General features: G+C 41.3%; 1 protein-coding gene across 6 annotated transcripts in view; it reads left to right on the forward strand.

The window, feature by feature from the left end:
* The window catches only part of lrrc9 (leucine rich repeat containing 9), a 147659-nt gene that overhangs the window by 95726 nt on the left and 37637 nt on the right, over positions 1-14296 (forward strand). For all 6 annotated transcript variants that reach the window (XM_033027397.1, XM_033027401.1, XM_033027400.1 and 3 more), the window contains 4 exons: positions 6297-6427; positions 9250-9358; positions 11227-11366; positions 13800-13936. In XM_033027397.1, coding sequence (XP_032883288.1) covers positions 6297-6427; positions 9250-9358; positions 11227-11366; positions 13800-13936 — 517 coding nt within the window. The remainder of the gene's footprint in view (positions 1-6296; positions 6428-9249; positions 9359-11226; positions 11367-13799; positions 13937-14296) is intronic.

A 14296-nucleotide genomic window follows, 5' to 3' on the forward strand; every position in this document is an offset into this window, starting at 1 on the left:
AGGGTTGCAATGATGTCGTAATGCAACGTAAATTAAGAAATTTTAGAATTAGGTAGAATTGGGATGTGAATATGCAGATTAAGGGTGAAATATCATAATCTTTAATGAACCCAAGCATGAGCCTTGGCATCAGTCATAGCTACTCTGATTATAGGCAGCAGAATTTCCTCATCTGCTCGCTTCATTTGAATTTGTGCCGACTCTTCCTGCAAAAGAGAAGTGCACTTTCCCTGAACTTGACCACATATAAGATAATCAAACTTTCTACAGTACTGCATCTGAATCCTCAACACTTGGCTCCTGACATAATTCTTCAGTGACCTTGTTACACTTCCTCTGCAAATGTATATTGTGTTGGCAGATTGCTTCTTTTTACCTCTGCATCTCCTCTATTAAAAAACCCAGCAAATCTGCCTTATTGAAGAAAATTGTACTTGCCACAATACTCTAATCTGAAGATAAAGTGCATCTCATCCTGACTAATTGCACCTCCTAATTAGTCTGGTTAATTGGTTCCACATGATTTCAGTTGGCACTGACCATTGTCGAGATTTGGAGCCCCATGATAAAGTACCAATCAACTTGACAAGAAGTTGGCTTTGGCTGGATATGATAGACAGAACAAAGTTTGAATTTGCTGCACTGCATCCAACACAGGTGAATTGGATACACAATATGATCTTTGTGCCGTTTGTGTATTTGTCTCATTCCCTGAAACCTCAATAAAACATTTTGGACATTTATATTTTGTTTCTTTTCCCAACAACTTCCACAAGAAAAAAAATAGGTTTGGTTCATATATCTCTTTAATGCATTTCCTATTTACTGAACTAAGAATTTCTAATTAGACAATAGGCAATAGACAATAGGTGCAGGAGTAGGCCATTCAGCCCTTCGAGCCAGCACCGCCATTCAATGTGATCATGGCTGATCATCCCCAATCAGTACCCCGTTCCTGCCTTCTCCCCATATCCCCTGGCTCCGCTATCTTTAAGAGCCCTATCTAGCTCTCTCTTGAAAGTATCCAGAGAATACTCTGGATACTTTCTAGCTATCTCTTGAAAGTATCCAGAGAACCAGCCTCCACCACCCTCTGAGGCAGAGAATTCCACAGACTCACAACTCTCTGTGAGAAAATGTGTTTCCTCGTCTCCGTTCTAAATGGCTTACCACTTATTCTTAAACTGTGGCCCCTGGTTCTGGACTCCCCCCAACATCGGGAACATGTTTCCTGCCTCTAGCCTGTCCAAACCCGTAACAATCTTACATGTTTCAATAAGATCCTCTTTCATCCTTCTAAACTCCAGAGTGTACAAGCCTAGCCGCTCCATTCTCTCAGCATATGATAGTCCCGCCATCCCGGGAATTAACCTTGTAAACCTACGCTGCACTCCCTCAATAGCAAGAATGTCCTTCCTCAAATTAGAGGACCAAAACTGCACACAATACTCCAGGTGTGGTCTCACTAGGGCCCTGTACAACTGCAGAAGGACCTCTTTGCTCCTATACTCGACTCCTCTTGTTATAAAGGCCAACATGCCATTCGCTTTCTTCACTGCCTGCTGTACCTGCATGCTTACTTTCATACACTGATGAACAAGGACCCCCCAGATCCTGTTGTACTTCCCCTTTTCCCAACTTGACACCATTTAGATAGTAACCTGCCTTCCTGTTTTTGATACCAATGTGGATAACCTCACATTTATCCACATTAAACTTCATCTGCCATGCATCTGCCCACTTCCCCAACCTGTCCAAGTCACCCTGCATTCTCATAGCATCCTCACAGTTCACACTGCCACCGGCGTGGAAGATTGCAACCTTCACGTGGTCCGCCCTGTTTCGATTAATGAAATCAACTCGACGTGCACGAATGGAAGATCAAATAGAACAAGTTGTCCAACAACTTTAGGATGTGCACGCCACATGAAAGAAAAAGACACTGCCACCCAGCTTTGTGTCATCTGCATATTTGCTAATGTTACTTAGAATCCCTTCGTCTAAATCATTGATGTATATTGTAAATAGCTGCGGTCCCAGCACCGAGCCTTGCGGTACCCCACTAGTCACTGCCTGCCATTCTGAAAGGGACCCGTTAATCCCTACTCTTTGTTTCCTGTCTGCCAACCAATTTTCTATCCATGTCAGCACTCTACCCCCAATACCATGTGCCCTAATTTTCCCCACTACTCTCCTATGTGGGACCTTATCAAATGCTTTCTGAAAGTCCAGGTACACTACATCCACTGGCTCTCCCTTGTCCATTTTCCTAGTTACATCCTCAAAAAATTCCGAGAAGATCAGTCAAGCATGATTTCCCCTTCGCAAATCCATGCTGACTCGGACAGATCCTGTTACTGCTATCCAAATGTGCGGCTATTTCATCTTTTAGAATTGTCTCCAGCATCTTCCCCACCACCGATGTCAGGCTAACTGGTCTATAATTCCCTGTTTTCTCTCTCCCGCCTTTCTTAAAAAGTGGGATAACATTAGCTACCCTCCAATCCACAGGAACTGATCCTGAGTCTATAGAACATTGGAAAATTATCACCAATGCATCCACGATTTCTAGAGCCACTTCCTTAAGTACCCTGGGATGCAGACCTCGGGATTCATCAGCCTTCAGTCCCATCAGTCTACCCAACACCATTTCCTGCCTAATGGGGATTTCCTTCAGGTCCTCTGTCACCCCAGATCCTCTGGCCACTACTATATCAGGAAGATTGTTTGTGTCCTCCTTAGTGAAGACAGATCCAAAGTACCTGTTCAACTCATCTGCCATTTCCTTGTTCCCCATAATAAATTCACCTTTTTCGGCCTTCAAGGGACCAACTTTGGTCTTAACTAATTTTGTCCTCTTCACATACCTAAAGAAGCTTTTACTATCCTCCTTTATATTATTGACTAGCTTACCTTCGTACCTCATCTCTTCTCCCTGTATTGTCTTTTTAGTTGTCTTCTGTTGCTCTTTAAATATTACCCAATCCTCTTCCTTCCCGCTCATCTTTGCTATGTTGTACTTCTCTTTTATTTTTATACTGTCCCTGACATCCCTTGTCAGCCATAGTCAATAGACAATAGATAATATACAAAAGGTGCAGGAGTAGGCCATTCGGCCCTTCAAGCCAGCACCACCATTCAATATGATCATGATCATGATAGAACAAAGTTTGAGTTTCTTGCACTGCATCCAACACAGGTGAATTGGATACACAATATGATCTTTGTGCCGTTTGTGTATTTGTCTCATTCCCTGAAATCTCAATAAAACATTTTGGACATTTATATTTTGTTTCTTTTCTCAACAACTTCCAGCTGAAAGGGTGCTCACAAGAAAAATAATAGGTTTGGTTCATATATTCCTTTAATGCATTTCCTATTTACTGAACAAAGAATTTCTAATTAGACAATAGACAATAGGTGAAGGAATAGGCCATTCGGCCCTTCGAGCCAGCACCGCCATGCAATGTGATCATGGCTGATCATCCCCAATCAGTTCCTGCCTTCTCCCCATATCCCCTGACTACGCTATCTTTAAGAGCCCTATCTAGCTCTCTCTTGAAAGTATCCAGAGAATACTCTGGATACTTTCTAGCTCTCTCATATGGTTCATATATTCCTTACTCCCCCTGGAATCTTTCTTCCTCCTAGGAATTAACTGATCCTGCACCTTCTGTATTATTCCTAGAAATACCTGCCACTGTTGCTCCACTGTCATCCCTGCTAGGGTATCTTTCCAGTCAACTTTGGCCAGCTCCTCCTTCATGGCCCCATAGTCCCCTTTATTCAACTTTAACACTGACACCTCCGATCTACCCTTCTCCCTCTCCAATTGTAGATTAAAACTGACCATATTATGGTCACTACCTCCTAATGGCTCATTAACCTCAAGTTCCTATATCAAATCCGATTCATTACATAACACTAAATCCAGAATTGCCTTATCCCTGGTTTGGTGTTTCTTTCTTGAAATATTGACTGTTTAAATAGGGCCAAGATGTTGGCTTTATAATTCAAAATACATGTCATAGGAGCAGAATTAGGCCATTTTGCCCATCGAGTGTACTCTGCCATTTAATAATGCCTGATCTATTGTTCTCTCTCAACCACATTCTCCTGCCTTCTCCCTGTAACCTTTGACACCCTTACTAATCAAGAACCTGTCAATCTCCGATTTAAAAATACCCAATGACTTGGCCTCCATAGCTGTCTGTACCAATGAATTCCACAGATTCATCAACCTCTGACTAAAGAAATTCCTCCACATCTATCTAAAGGTATGCCCTTTTATTCTGAGGTAGTACCCTATGGTCCTAGATTCTCCCACTAGTGGAAACATCCTCTCCACATCCACTCTGTTGACACCTTTTACCTATTTGGTAATTTTCAATTATGTTCACCCTCATCCTTCCAAACCCCTGCGAGTTCAGGCCCAGAGCCATCAAATGCTCATCATACGTTAATCCAATCATCACCGGGGTCATTCTCGTAAACCTGATCTGGTCCCTCTCCAATCCCAGCACATCCCTCCTCAGATATGGGGCCCAAAACTACTTCCTTATAAAACCTCGGCATTACATCCCTGCTTTCAAAAGTCAAGAATGTTTTATTGTCATATGTCCCAGATAGAACAATGAAATTCTCGTCCTCTCGAAATCAATGATAACATTGCATTTGCCTTCCTTACTACCAATTCAACTTGTAAATGAACCTTTCGGGAAATGCTGCATCAGCACTCCCATGTCTCTTAGCTCCTCTGATTTCTGAATCCTCTCCCCATTTAGAAAATAGTCTACACCTTTATTCCAACTACCAAAGTGCTTGACTGCACACTTTGTGACACTGTATTCCATCTGTCACTTCTTTGCCCACTCTCCAATCCTGTCTGTCCTTCTGCAGACTCCCTGCTTCCTCAACACAACCTGCCCCTGCCCCTCCACTTCATGAGCAGCAAATGGAGCAAGCAAAATGCACATCAAGAAATGTTTTGAAGTGATAAGTACTGTATTAATCAGTGTAGATACTGGCTCAAAAATGAAGGTCTTTGGTTTCCCTCGCAGACAATAGAAAATACATTCTGAAGATCATTTTCAGAAATGTCACAGTATCTGATTCAAAAGTAATCCTGAACAGCTCATCAGCAATCTCTTACAGGATCAATAAAAAAACTAAAATTCAGAAGTCCTTACATGGATAGCAAAGGATCGGAGAGTAGGGGGCAGGTGCAGGCATGGGGACCAATTCAATAACTGCACCTGGTCACCATGGAAGAGTTGGTCAAAAGAGCCTATTTCTATATTATTTAACGCTATGACTCTTACCTGCTAACAGGCACATTTTATTTTCTATCAGCAGCTTCATTAAGATAGTAAATTAGCACAACCTGTGCATGACACAAGGCCATTGTTCCCTTGAAACATATTTATATCTTGGTTTGGAGGTGCTGTTAAGAGCTTTGGTGAGTGGTATATGAGTTACTACAGAAGAGGAGGAGATTGAGGGAGATCTAAGTTTGTGAACATTGTTGTGGCACGACCGGCGTGAAAGGTTATGGAATATCACATTACATGCACACTGACCTGTACTATAGATATTGCTAATAAAAGCTACTGCAAACTTCATTCCAAGTTAGTTTTGGGTAATTTGGAGATCAGTAACAAACCAAAGGTGCTCCATGCTAATTGTAAAATTCTGGGGCCTTGTGTCTGTTGAATTACTTAGGACTCATTCAGCTGATTACATGAAGCCAGGACCTGTAATCAAAATGACCAGGTAAGGAAATGAGTATAGTAAAATAGACATCCCATCCTGATGTTATATAATGCAGCCAAGTCCCCAGATAAATAAGGAGTATCCTGTCCAAAATAAGGTTGCTGACATCTCTACTCTTTAACTCTCCCAATTCCCTTGTTCTTTTATTTTTCTATCTCCCTTCCCTCCTTTCCCTTTCTCCATTTACCCTCTATTCCTATCTCTCACTTTTCCTTGCGCCCCTCCCCTCAGCCCCCGCTTTGGGTAGCAAGGGATTGTTGCCAGGAAACCGGCATGAAGAAGGCAGGCTTTGTGGCCAAGGGCATTGCTTCTCTAAGTTTTCTGCAAGGAGAATTGCTACTTGGCCATCCTCAATTTATTTGCTCTTGGTGGAAACAGTCAATTGGATCTCTCCTGACGTGGGGTGATCTTTGTAGATCAATAGAAGTTATTGCAATCATTTAGATTTCAAAATTCTTCCATATCCAAGAATGGATAGAGTTATATAAAAGTGTAATTCCCTGTTTTGTTATTTTTCTTTGCAGGACCCATCAGAAATTGATAATGCAAAAGATTTGTTTGGAGGTAGACTTACTTCTGACATGGTTACAGAGACACTTGGCCATTCGAACTATTCAGAGCTCATGAAGTTGGATATGCCTGATTGCTCAATCAGGTAATATATAAAGACATTAAGTGCAAGCTATGAAGCTGTGAGTTAAAAATATGTAAAGTTTGCTCCCTTTACCCTTCCAAACATGTTCCTTGCAATCAGACTAATTATACACCTATATTGTAGTTGCATTTGAAATCCAGTTGTTACTTGTATGTAGTTTAGATTTTCCAATTATCTCAATTGCACAAGCATAAACGTGTTGAGATGAATGTGAAATTTGCCCCAATTCAAATCATGTGAATAGTTGATATTTATTCTCTACTTATGAAATATGGTTATCAGTGTTCTATTTATTCCTCCCATTGGTCGAGAATACATGTTATTGCATTGCTTTTTCTCTTTAAATGCTGCAATTTGAAAATACAGTAAAACTCTAATATTTTGCTATCCGATTTTTTTGAAAAACCTGATCATCTTGCTCACTTGGGGCTGATTGCTGTGCTCCCTAACACTCTGCACTCCCTTTAACCGATCAAGTTCTTTTTCTCATATTTATTTCCAATTTACCAGGTTTACTGGAACATTTATTATACTATTATGTAATATCTAAATAAAAACAAATAAAAAATGGGTTGGAGTATTAATTGAAATTCCATAATTAGAATTAATGTTGACGCCTCTTTCCCAATTACACCGCATTTAAGACTGTCATAGAAACGTAGAAAATAGGTGCATGAGGAGGCTATTCGGCTCTTCGAGCCAGCACCGCCATTCATTGTGATCATGGCTGATCGTCCCCAATCAATAACCCGTGCCTGCCTTCTCTCCATATCCCTTGATTCCACTAGCCCCTAGAGCTCTATCTAACTCTCTTAAATCCATCCAGTGATTTTGCCTCCACTGCCCTCTGTGGCAGGGAATTCCACAAAATTACAACTCTCTGGGTGAAAAAGTTTTTACTCACCTCAGTCTTAAATGGCCTCCCCTTTATTCTAAGACTGTGGCCCCTGGTTCTGGACTCGCCCAACATTGGGAACATTTTTCCTGCATCAAGCTTGTCCAGTCCTTTTATAATTTTATATGTTTCTATAAGACCTCCCCTCATCCTTCTAAACTCCAGTGAATACAAGCCTAGTCTTTTCAATCTTTCCTCATATGACAGTCCCGCCATCCCAGGGATCAATCTTGTGAACCTATGCTGCACTGCCTCAATCACAAGGATGTCCTTCCTCAAATTAGGAGACCAAAACTGTACACAATACTCCAGATGTGGTCTTACCAGAGCCCTGTACAACTGCAGAAGAACCTCTTTACTCCTTTACTGAAATCCTCTTGGTATGAAGGCCAGCATTCCATTAGCTTTCTTCACTGCCTGCTGTACTTGCACGCCAACTTTCAGTGACTTGCGTACAAGGACACCCAGGTCTTTCTGTACCTCCCCCTTACCTAACCTAACCCCATTGAGATAATAATCTGCCCCCTTGTTTTTGCCGCCAAAGTGGATAACCTCACATTTATCCATATTATACTGCATCTGCCACGCATCTGCCCACTCACTCAACCTGTCCAGGTCACCCTGCAACCTCCTAACATCCTCTTCACAGTTCACACTGCCACACAGCTTTGTGTCATCCGCAAACTTGCTAGTGTTGCTCCTAATTCCCTCTTCCAAATCATTAATATATATGGTAAACAGTTGCGGCCCCAACACCAAGCCTTGCGGCACTCCACTCGCCACTGCCTGCCATTCCGAAAAGGACCCATTCACTCCTACTCCTTGCTTGCTGTGTGCCAAACCAATTTTCTATCCACGTCAACACCCTACCCCCAATACCATGTGCTCTAATTTTAGTCACCAATCTCCCATGCGGGACCTTATCAAAGGCTTTCTGAAAGTCTAGATACACTACATCCACTGGCTCCCCTTCATCCATTTTACTTGTCACATCCTCAAAAAATTCCAGAAGATTAGTCAAGCATGATTATCCATTCATAAATCCATGCTGACTTGGACTAATCCTTTTACTGCTATCCAGTCGATAATGATAAAGGTTATTCCCACAGCCTTCTGACTCGCAGCTGAGGCCACTGCTGACAGTATGTTCCTCACAGGAGGAGGATTGGTCCAATAAGCCAGGATCAGATATTTTGAAAAGCAATCCATTTAGCCCCACATACATAGAACACAGAACAGTACACCACAGAAACCGACCATTCGACACACAATGTCTGTGCTGAACATGATGCCAAATGGGAAAGTGGGGTTGTGCGAGAAAACTTTCGAAATTTCAGAATTTTCTAAATTAAAGGTCCTTTCGATCACAAGTTTAGTTTAGTTACTACAAGCTAAAATACCAGAGGCTGTTTGTTACATTGCTTAACTGAATATCATTGCACAAACGCTAGCAGAAGCGATCACTTGTCAATGTCAGCGGCCACTCCCAATTAAAGAAGCCATTGTGTTTTTGAGACAATGGGGGATCCAGGGGATTTTGGTCCAGAGTATTGAAAGCTTGCTACAGTTATTTAAAGCTCTGGTTTGATATCTGATGGTATGCTGTGTATAGGTCTGGGCACAGCAAATTGGGAAGAATATATTGGATGCATAACTGTGGGTGATCACTTACCTTAACCTGTTCCATTGTAACAGTTTGAGGAAGATGAATAGTCTCCTCCGTTCTATGTTTCTGGGGGGCCATTGGGATTAGAATAATTGTCCATGCAAAGTATAAAATACAAACATGATAACTGGGTCATTTCAATACCACTCTAAATCAATTTAAAAAAAATACACTAAATTATGGAATATTACATTACATGCACACTGACCTGCACTATAGATATTGCTAATAAAAGCTAATTGTGATTTTCATTCTTACCAGATCAGTGGACCTTGCACCTCCAGAGAAATATGGACGCTTGCAGAGAATTAATTTAGAACATAATAACCTCACTTCTTTCAGTGGCCTTATCTATCTTCCTCATGTCAAAGTGAGTATTCTTTTGATCTCGACCCGAAACGTCGCCCATTCCTTCTCTCCAGAGATGCTGCCTGTCCCGCTGAGTTACTCCAGCTTTTTGTGTCTATCTTTGAGTATTCTTTTGATACAGCAATCGTGAGAAAACGTTGCCTTTTTAGCCCAAAATCCCAATTTATTACATAGAAACATAGAAACTTAGAAAATAGGTGCAGGAGGAGGCCATTCGACCCTTCGAGCCAGCACCGCCATTCATTGTGATCATGGCTGATCGTCCCCAATCAATAACCCGTGCCTGCCTTCTCTCCATATCCCTTGACTTCACTAGCCCCTAGAGCTCTATCTAACTCTCTCTTAAATCCATCCAGTGACTTGGCCTCCACTGCCCTCTGTGGCAGGGAATTCCATAAATTCACAACTCTCTGGGTGAAAAAGTTTTTTCTCACCTCAGTCTTAAATGACCTCCCCTTTATTCTAAGACTGTGGCCCCTGGTTCTGGACTCGCCCAACATTGGGAACATTTTTTCTGCATCTAGCTTGTCCAGTCCTTTTATAATTTTATATGTTTCTATAAGATCGCCCCTCATCCTTCTAAACTCCAGTGAATACAAACCTAGTCTTTTCAATCTTTCCTCATATGACAGTCCCGCCATCCCAGGGATCAATCTCGTGAACCTACGCTGCACTGCCTCAATCACAAGGATGTCCTTCCTCAAATTAGGAGACCAAAACTGTACACAATACTCTAGATGTGGTCTCACCAGAGCCCTATACAACTGCAGAAGAACCTCTTTACTCCTACACTGAAATCCTCTTGTTATGAAGGCCAACATTCCATTAGCTTTCTTCACTCCCTGCTGTACCTGTAAGCCAACTTTCAGTGACCGGTGTACAAGGACACCCAGGTCTCGCTGCACCTCCCCCTTACCTAACCTAAACCCATTGAGATAATAATCTGCCCCCTTGTTTTTGCCGCCAAAGTGGATAACCTCACATTTATCTATATTATACTGCATCTGCCACGCATCTGCCCACTCACTCAACCTGTCCAGGTCACCCTGCAACCTCCTACCATCCCCTTCACAGTTCAAACTGCCACCCAGCTTTGTGTCATCCGCAAACTTGCTAGTGTTGCTCCTATTACAAATGATAATGATCTTTTTAAAAATATCACACCACCATTATCTATTTCTCACTGTCAATATTATTGTATGTACAATTATTTACATAAATCAAATGAATTACATCCAGATCATTTGTTTAGTTATCTTTGCTGCAACCACTTTATCTGAGAGCTCAACAGCTCATTCCTATGGTCCTCAGTGCCCAAGACTTAAAATTATTTTTGTTCTGTCGAGTCACAGGATTGCCAGAATGTTATGAGTTGGGCAATTAGAGTGTCATGTGGACCATCCCTTTTGCAGGACCAATATTGTTGGAATGGGCAGACAAAAAACTGCCTTTTTGGTAAATTTCTGCGATAATAAGTCTCTGAAAATTGAATTATCTTTCTCCCAATAACAATTCAATTTGAATATCTTAGGAAACCAGAAACTTAATATTTTTTTTCCCTGAGATTTCTGTGAGTGTGCAGTCAGTGGAGGTTTGGGAACCTGGCAGAAATCTACTTCTCCAGACATGCCTCTACTGGAACATTCGACTAACTATCCAGCAGGAAAAAGGGGCAGGTGTTCAACATCCTCCTCCATGTCATTCACATATATCAACAGTTCTGATTCATAGTTGTGCCCCCATGTGTAACATATGCAAAAATAATTTCAATGTGCCTTTGCATATGTGCCAAATAAAACACTATTGAACTATTAATTCCTGTGCAGGAATTAATGATATAGGAAATTTAATATTTTTCATGTTATTAAGGTGCTGCATCTAAACCATAACCACATTGAAACCATATTCCCGAGACAAAAGCCACAAATTCACTTGACCAACAGACAACTTCTTCAACAAAAAGTGTCTTCCAGTGGCTACGGACAGCCAGGAATTTCCAGAGGCAACAGGTATTTGATCATAAACAACTTTCTTTCCCTACTTTCAAATCAGTGACCTAGATTTTCTTCTGGAGATTCAACTCGCAATGGCAACCAAATTAATGGCTTGGGTTTCCCAGAATAGCTATTGCAGCTTTACTATGCATAACTTCATAAACGTGGAAGTCTTGAATTTCCAGGCAGCAGGTCACCAGTAAGATTCTGAATACTTCCCAATGGAATGTATTGCATCAATTCCCCCTCACTTAAAATGGGGAATCTGCTCAGGCAATTTGTACCAAGTTATAGCTGTACAATAATGGCATGTACATTCTTCTGACTGGAGAGGGTCAGAGCAAAGCATCATAGACACTTTTTCATTTGATTATTTTGATGATTTAATGTCGATAATTCTTTTTTAAAGATAATGCTTACTTATTTCAGCACAGAAGGAAGCTATTCAACGATTGGGGAAATGCCAACTCCCAACAGAGCAGTCCTATTTTCCTTTATTCTTTTCTTGTGATTCTGCAATTTATTCACTTTCACGTCCATAGTTATACAGCATAGAAACAGGCTCTTCGATCCAAATTGTCCATGCTGACCAAGTTACCTCCTGAACTAATCCCATTTGCCTGTGTTTGGCTCGTATTCCTCTTAAACCCCTTCTATCCATTTACTTGTCCAATGGTCTTTTTAAATTTTGTAACTATATCCACCTCTATCACTTCCTCTGGCAGCACGTTACACATATCCATCACACTCTGTGTGGAGGAAGTTGTAGCTCAGGACTCCAGGCCCCCTCACCTTAAATGTACACCCTCAAGTTTCAGATTCTCCTACCCCTAGGAAAGGAACACTTAAATTCCACATGGAAGGCAGTTAAGATCACATCCTACCCAGGTCCCCAGATTGCTATATATATTTGCATTTTGATTTATGCAAATTTATTTTAATTCACTTCTAGCTGCAAACTTTGGCCTATATTTTCCACTTTTATTAGTCAATAATATAAAGCTAACGACAACCACTTATTCCAGGTATCCCAATTTGAGATATTTTTTTTAATTTAAACAAATGACCAGATATTTAAAGATTGTAGTTTTTAATTTTCAAACCTATTTTTATTCCTTAAAATAATGGCAATTATTTTAAGATATTACAGTTGCTCTGTTCAGATATTGTGCGTATATGTAATTAATGCAAGATATAATGAGAAAGGCATTAGCCGTGAATGTTTCCAATATATATAATCTATATATTACTAAAACTCTCATCTTGTTTGTTTGCGTGCGTGCGTGCGTGCATGTGCATGATATTCCAAAACCTCGCCAAAATGATACATGATAGCACTACAATTTTTGGCCCACCTTCCTCACCATTGTCCTGGGATGTAAAATAAACAAGTTTTGTTCAGATTGATGGTATATTTTACAAGTTATTGCCATTTAAAAATTTCCAAAAAACACTTTTCAAACTACTTTCCCACTTGCCCTGCCCGTCAGCCGCGTTCGACGTCATCACAATGACATTGCAATGGAATCCTGTATCTCATTTACATCAAACCGTTTTAATCAAATTCTTGGGGGGAGGTTTCATTTTTTTTTTAAATCTCGATTTGCATTGTGAGGGGTGGGATAGGAGGTAGGTGAGGAGTGGGGGAGCAGGGGGATAGAGGGAGAGGAGGGGTTAAGGAGGAGAAAGTAGGGGAGATGAGGAGGGAGAGTAGGGGAAAGGAGGGGGGAGTGGGGGAGGTAGGGAGTGGGGGCAGAGGGAGAGGAGGTAGAGTGGGGGAGGTGAGAAGGGAGAGTGGGGGAGTGGGATAGAGGGGAGGTGAGGAGTGGGGAGCAGGTAGAGAGACGGAGAGGACGGGGGTAGAGAGGGGAGAGGGGTTATGGAGGGCGGGATGTAGTGACTGAGAGTAGGGGAAAGGTGAGTGGGGGAGGAGAGTGGAAAGAAGAGGGAGGGTGAAGAGGAGGGGGGAGTGCTCTGGGATGAGGGTGTAGTGGAGGAGAATAGGGGTAGGAAGAGGGATGGCGAGGTGCAGTTGATGGAGGGTTACCGTGATTCAGGTCACAACGGGGATCTCTGGCCTCACAACGGGGAATCCCTCAGCGGCGCCTGCGCAGTTGTGGGCTATGCGTAAGTAGTGGAATATTGCCTTGGGGGACGGGCCCAATGGGTCCGCATATGGTCTAGTAAATAATAAATATATGCACTACAAGATTAATTGCCATTATTACATTAAAAACCTAAAAGATTGTGTCAGAGCAACAAGTTTCAATGCAATTTTATTCTTTAACATTTATTGAAACTGCCTATTTGAGTAAATTGCAAAATGCTTTAATTCCAAAGTAAAATAAAAATTTAATGCAGTCATGAATGTTATTGTGTTATTGATGTCAGATTTCAAAATTATTATTTTTTATTGAACAATTAAACAATATGCTCTCCTTTTAACAGCAGGGACACAGATTATGTGAGCCTTCCTCCAGTTATGGAAAGTTTGGAAGTACTTCATTTAGGCTATAATGGCATCTCTAGCCTGGCACAACTACAGTTGAGTAGACTTACAAATCTGAGAGTATTACATTTAGATGGTAAGTTCCAGTAATCCACCAGTGAACACAAATATATTTCTTCAGTATTTCCCATGTCAAATTACAGCCAAGTTTTTAATTATTAATACTCTGACTAACATAATCACCTATGATGAATAATATCTTGGCAAAGGTCAGGATGTGATCCCTGAATTCTGGGACTCTAGCTCTAAGAAAAAAAGGAATTTGGTCCAACTTTCTTATTCACTATTCTTATTCACTGCCCATTTCAACCTCCTCCCCAAGATCCACACACAGTCCTTAACCATGGAGGTCCAGTCCATCCCCCACCAAAAAGGTCTCAAGGCCCTCTGTTTCATCTTTGAACAGAGACCCAACTAATTTACCTCTACTACCATT

Source organism: Amblyraja radiata, chromosome 9 (assembly GCF_010909765.2).
Source record: "Amblyraja radiata isolate CabotCenter1 chromosome 9, sAmbRad1.1.pri, whole genome shotgun sequence".
Classification (NCBI taxonomy): Eukaryota; Metazoa; Chordata; class Chondrichthyes; order Rajiformes; family Rajidae; genus Amblyraja; species Amblyraja radiata.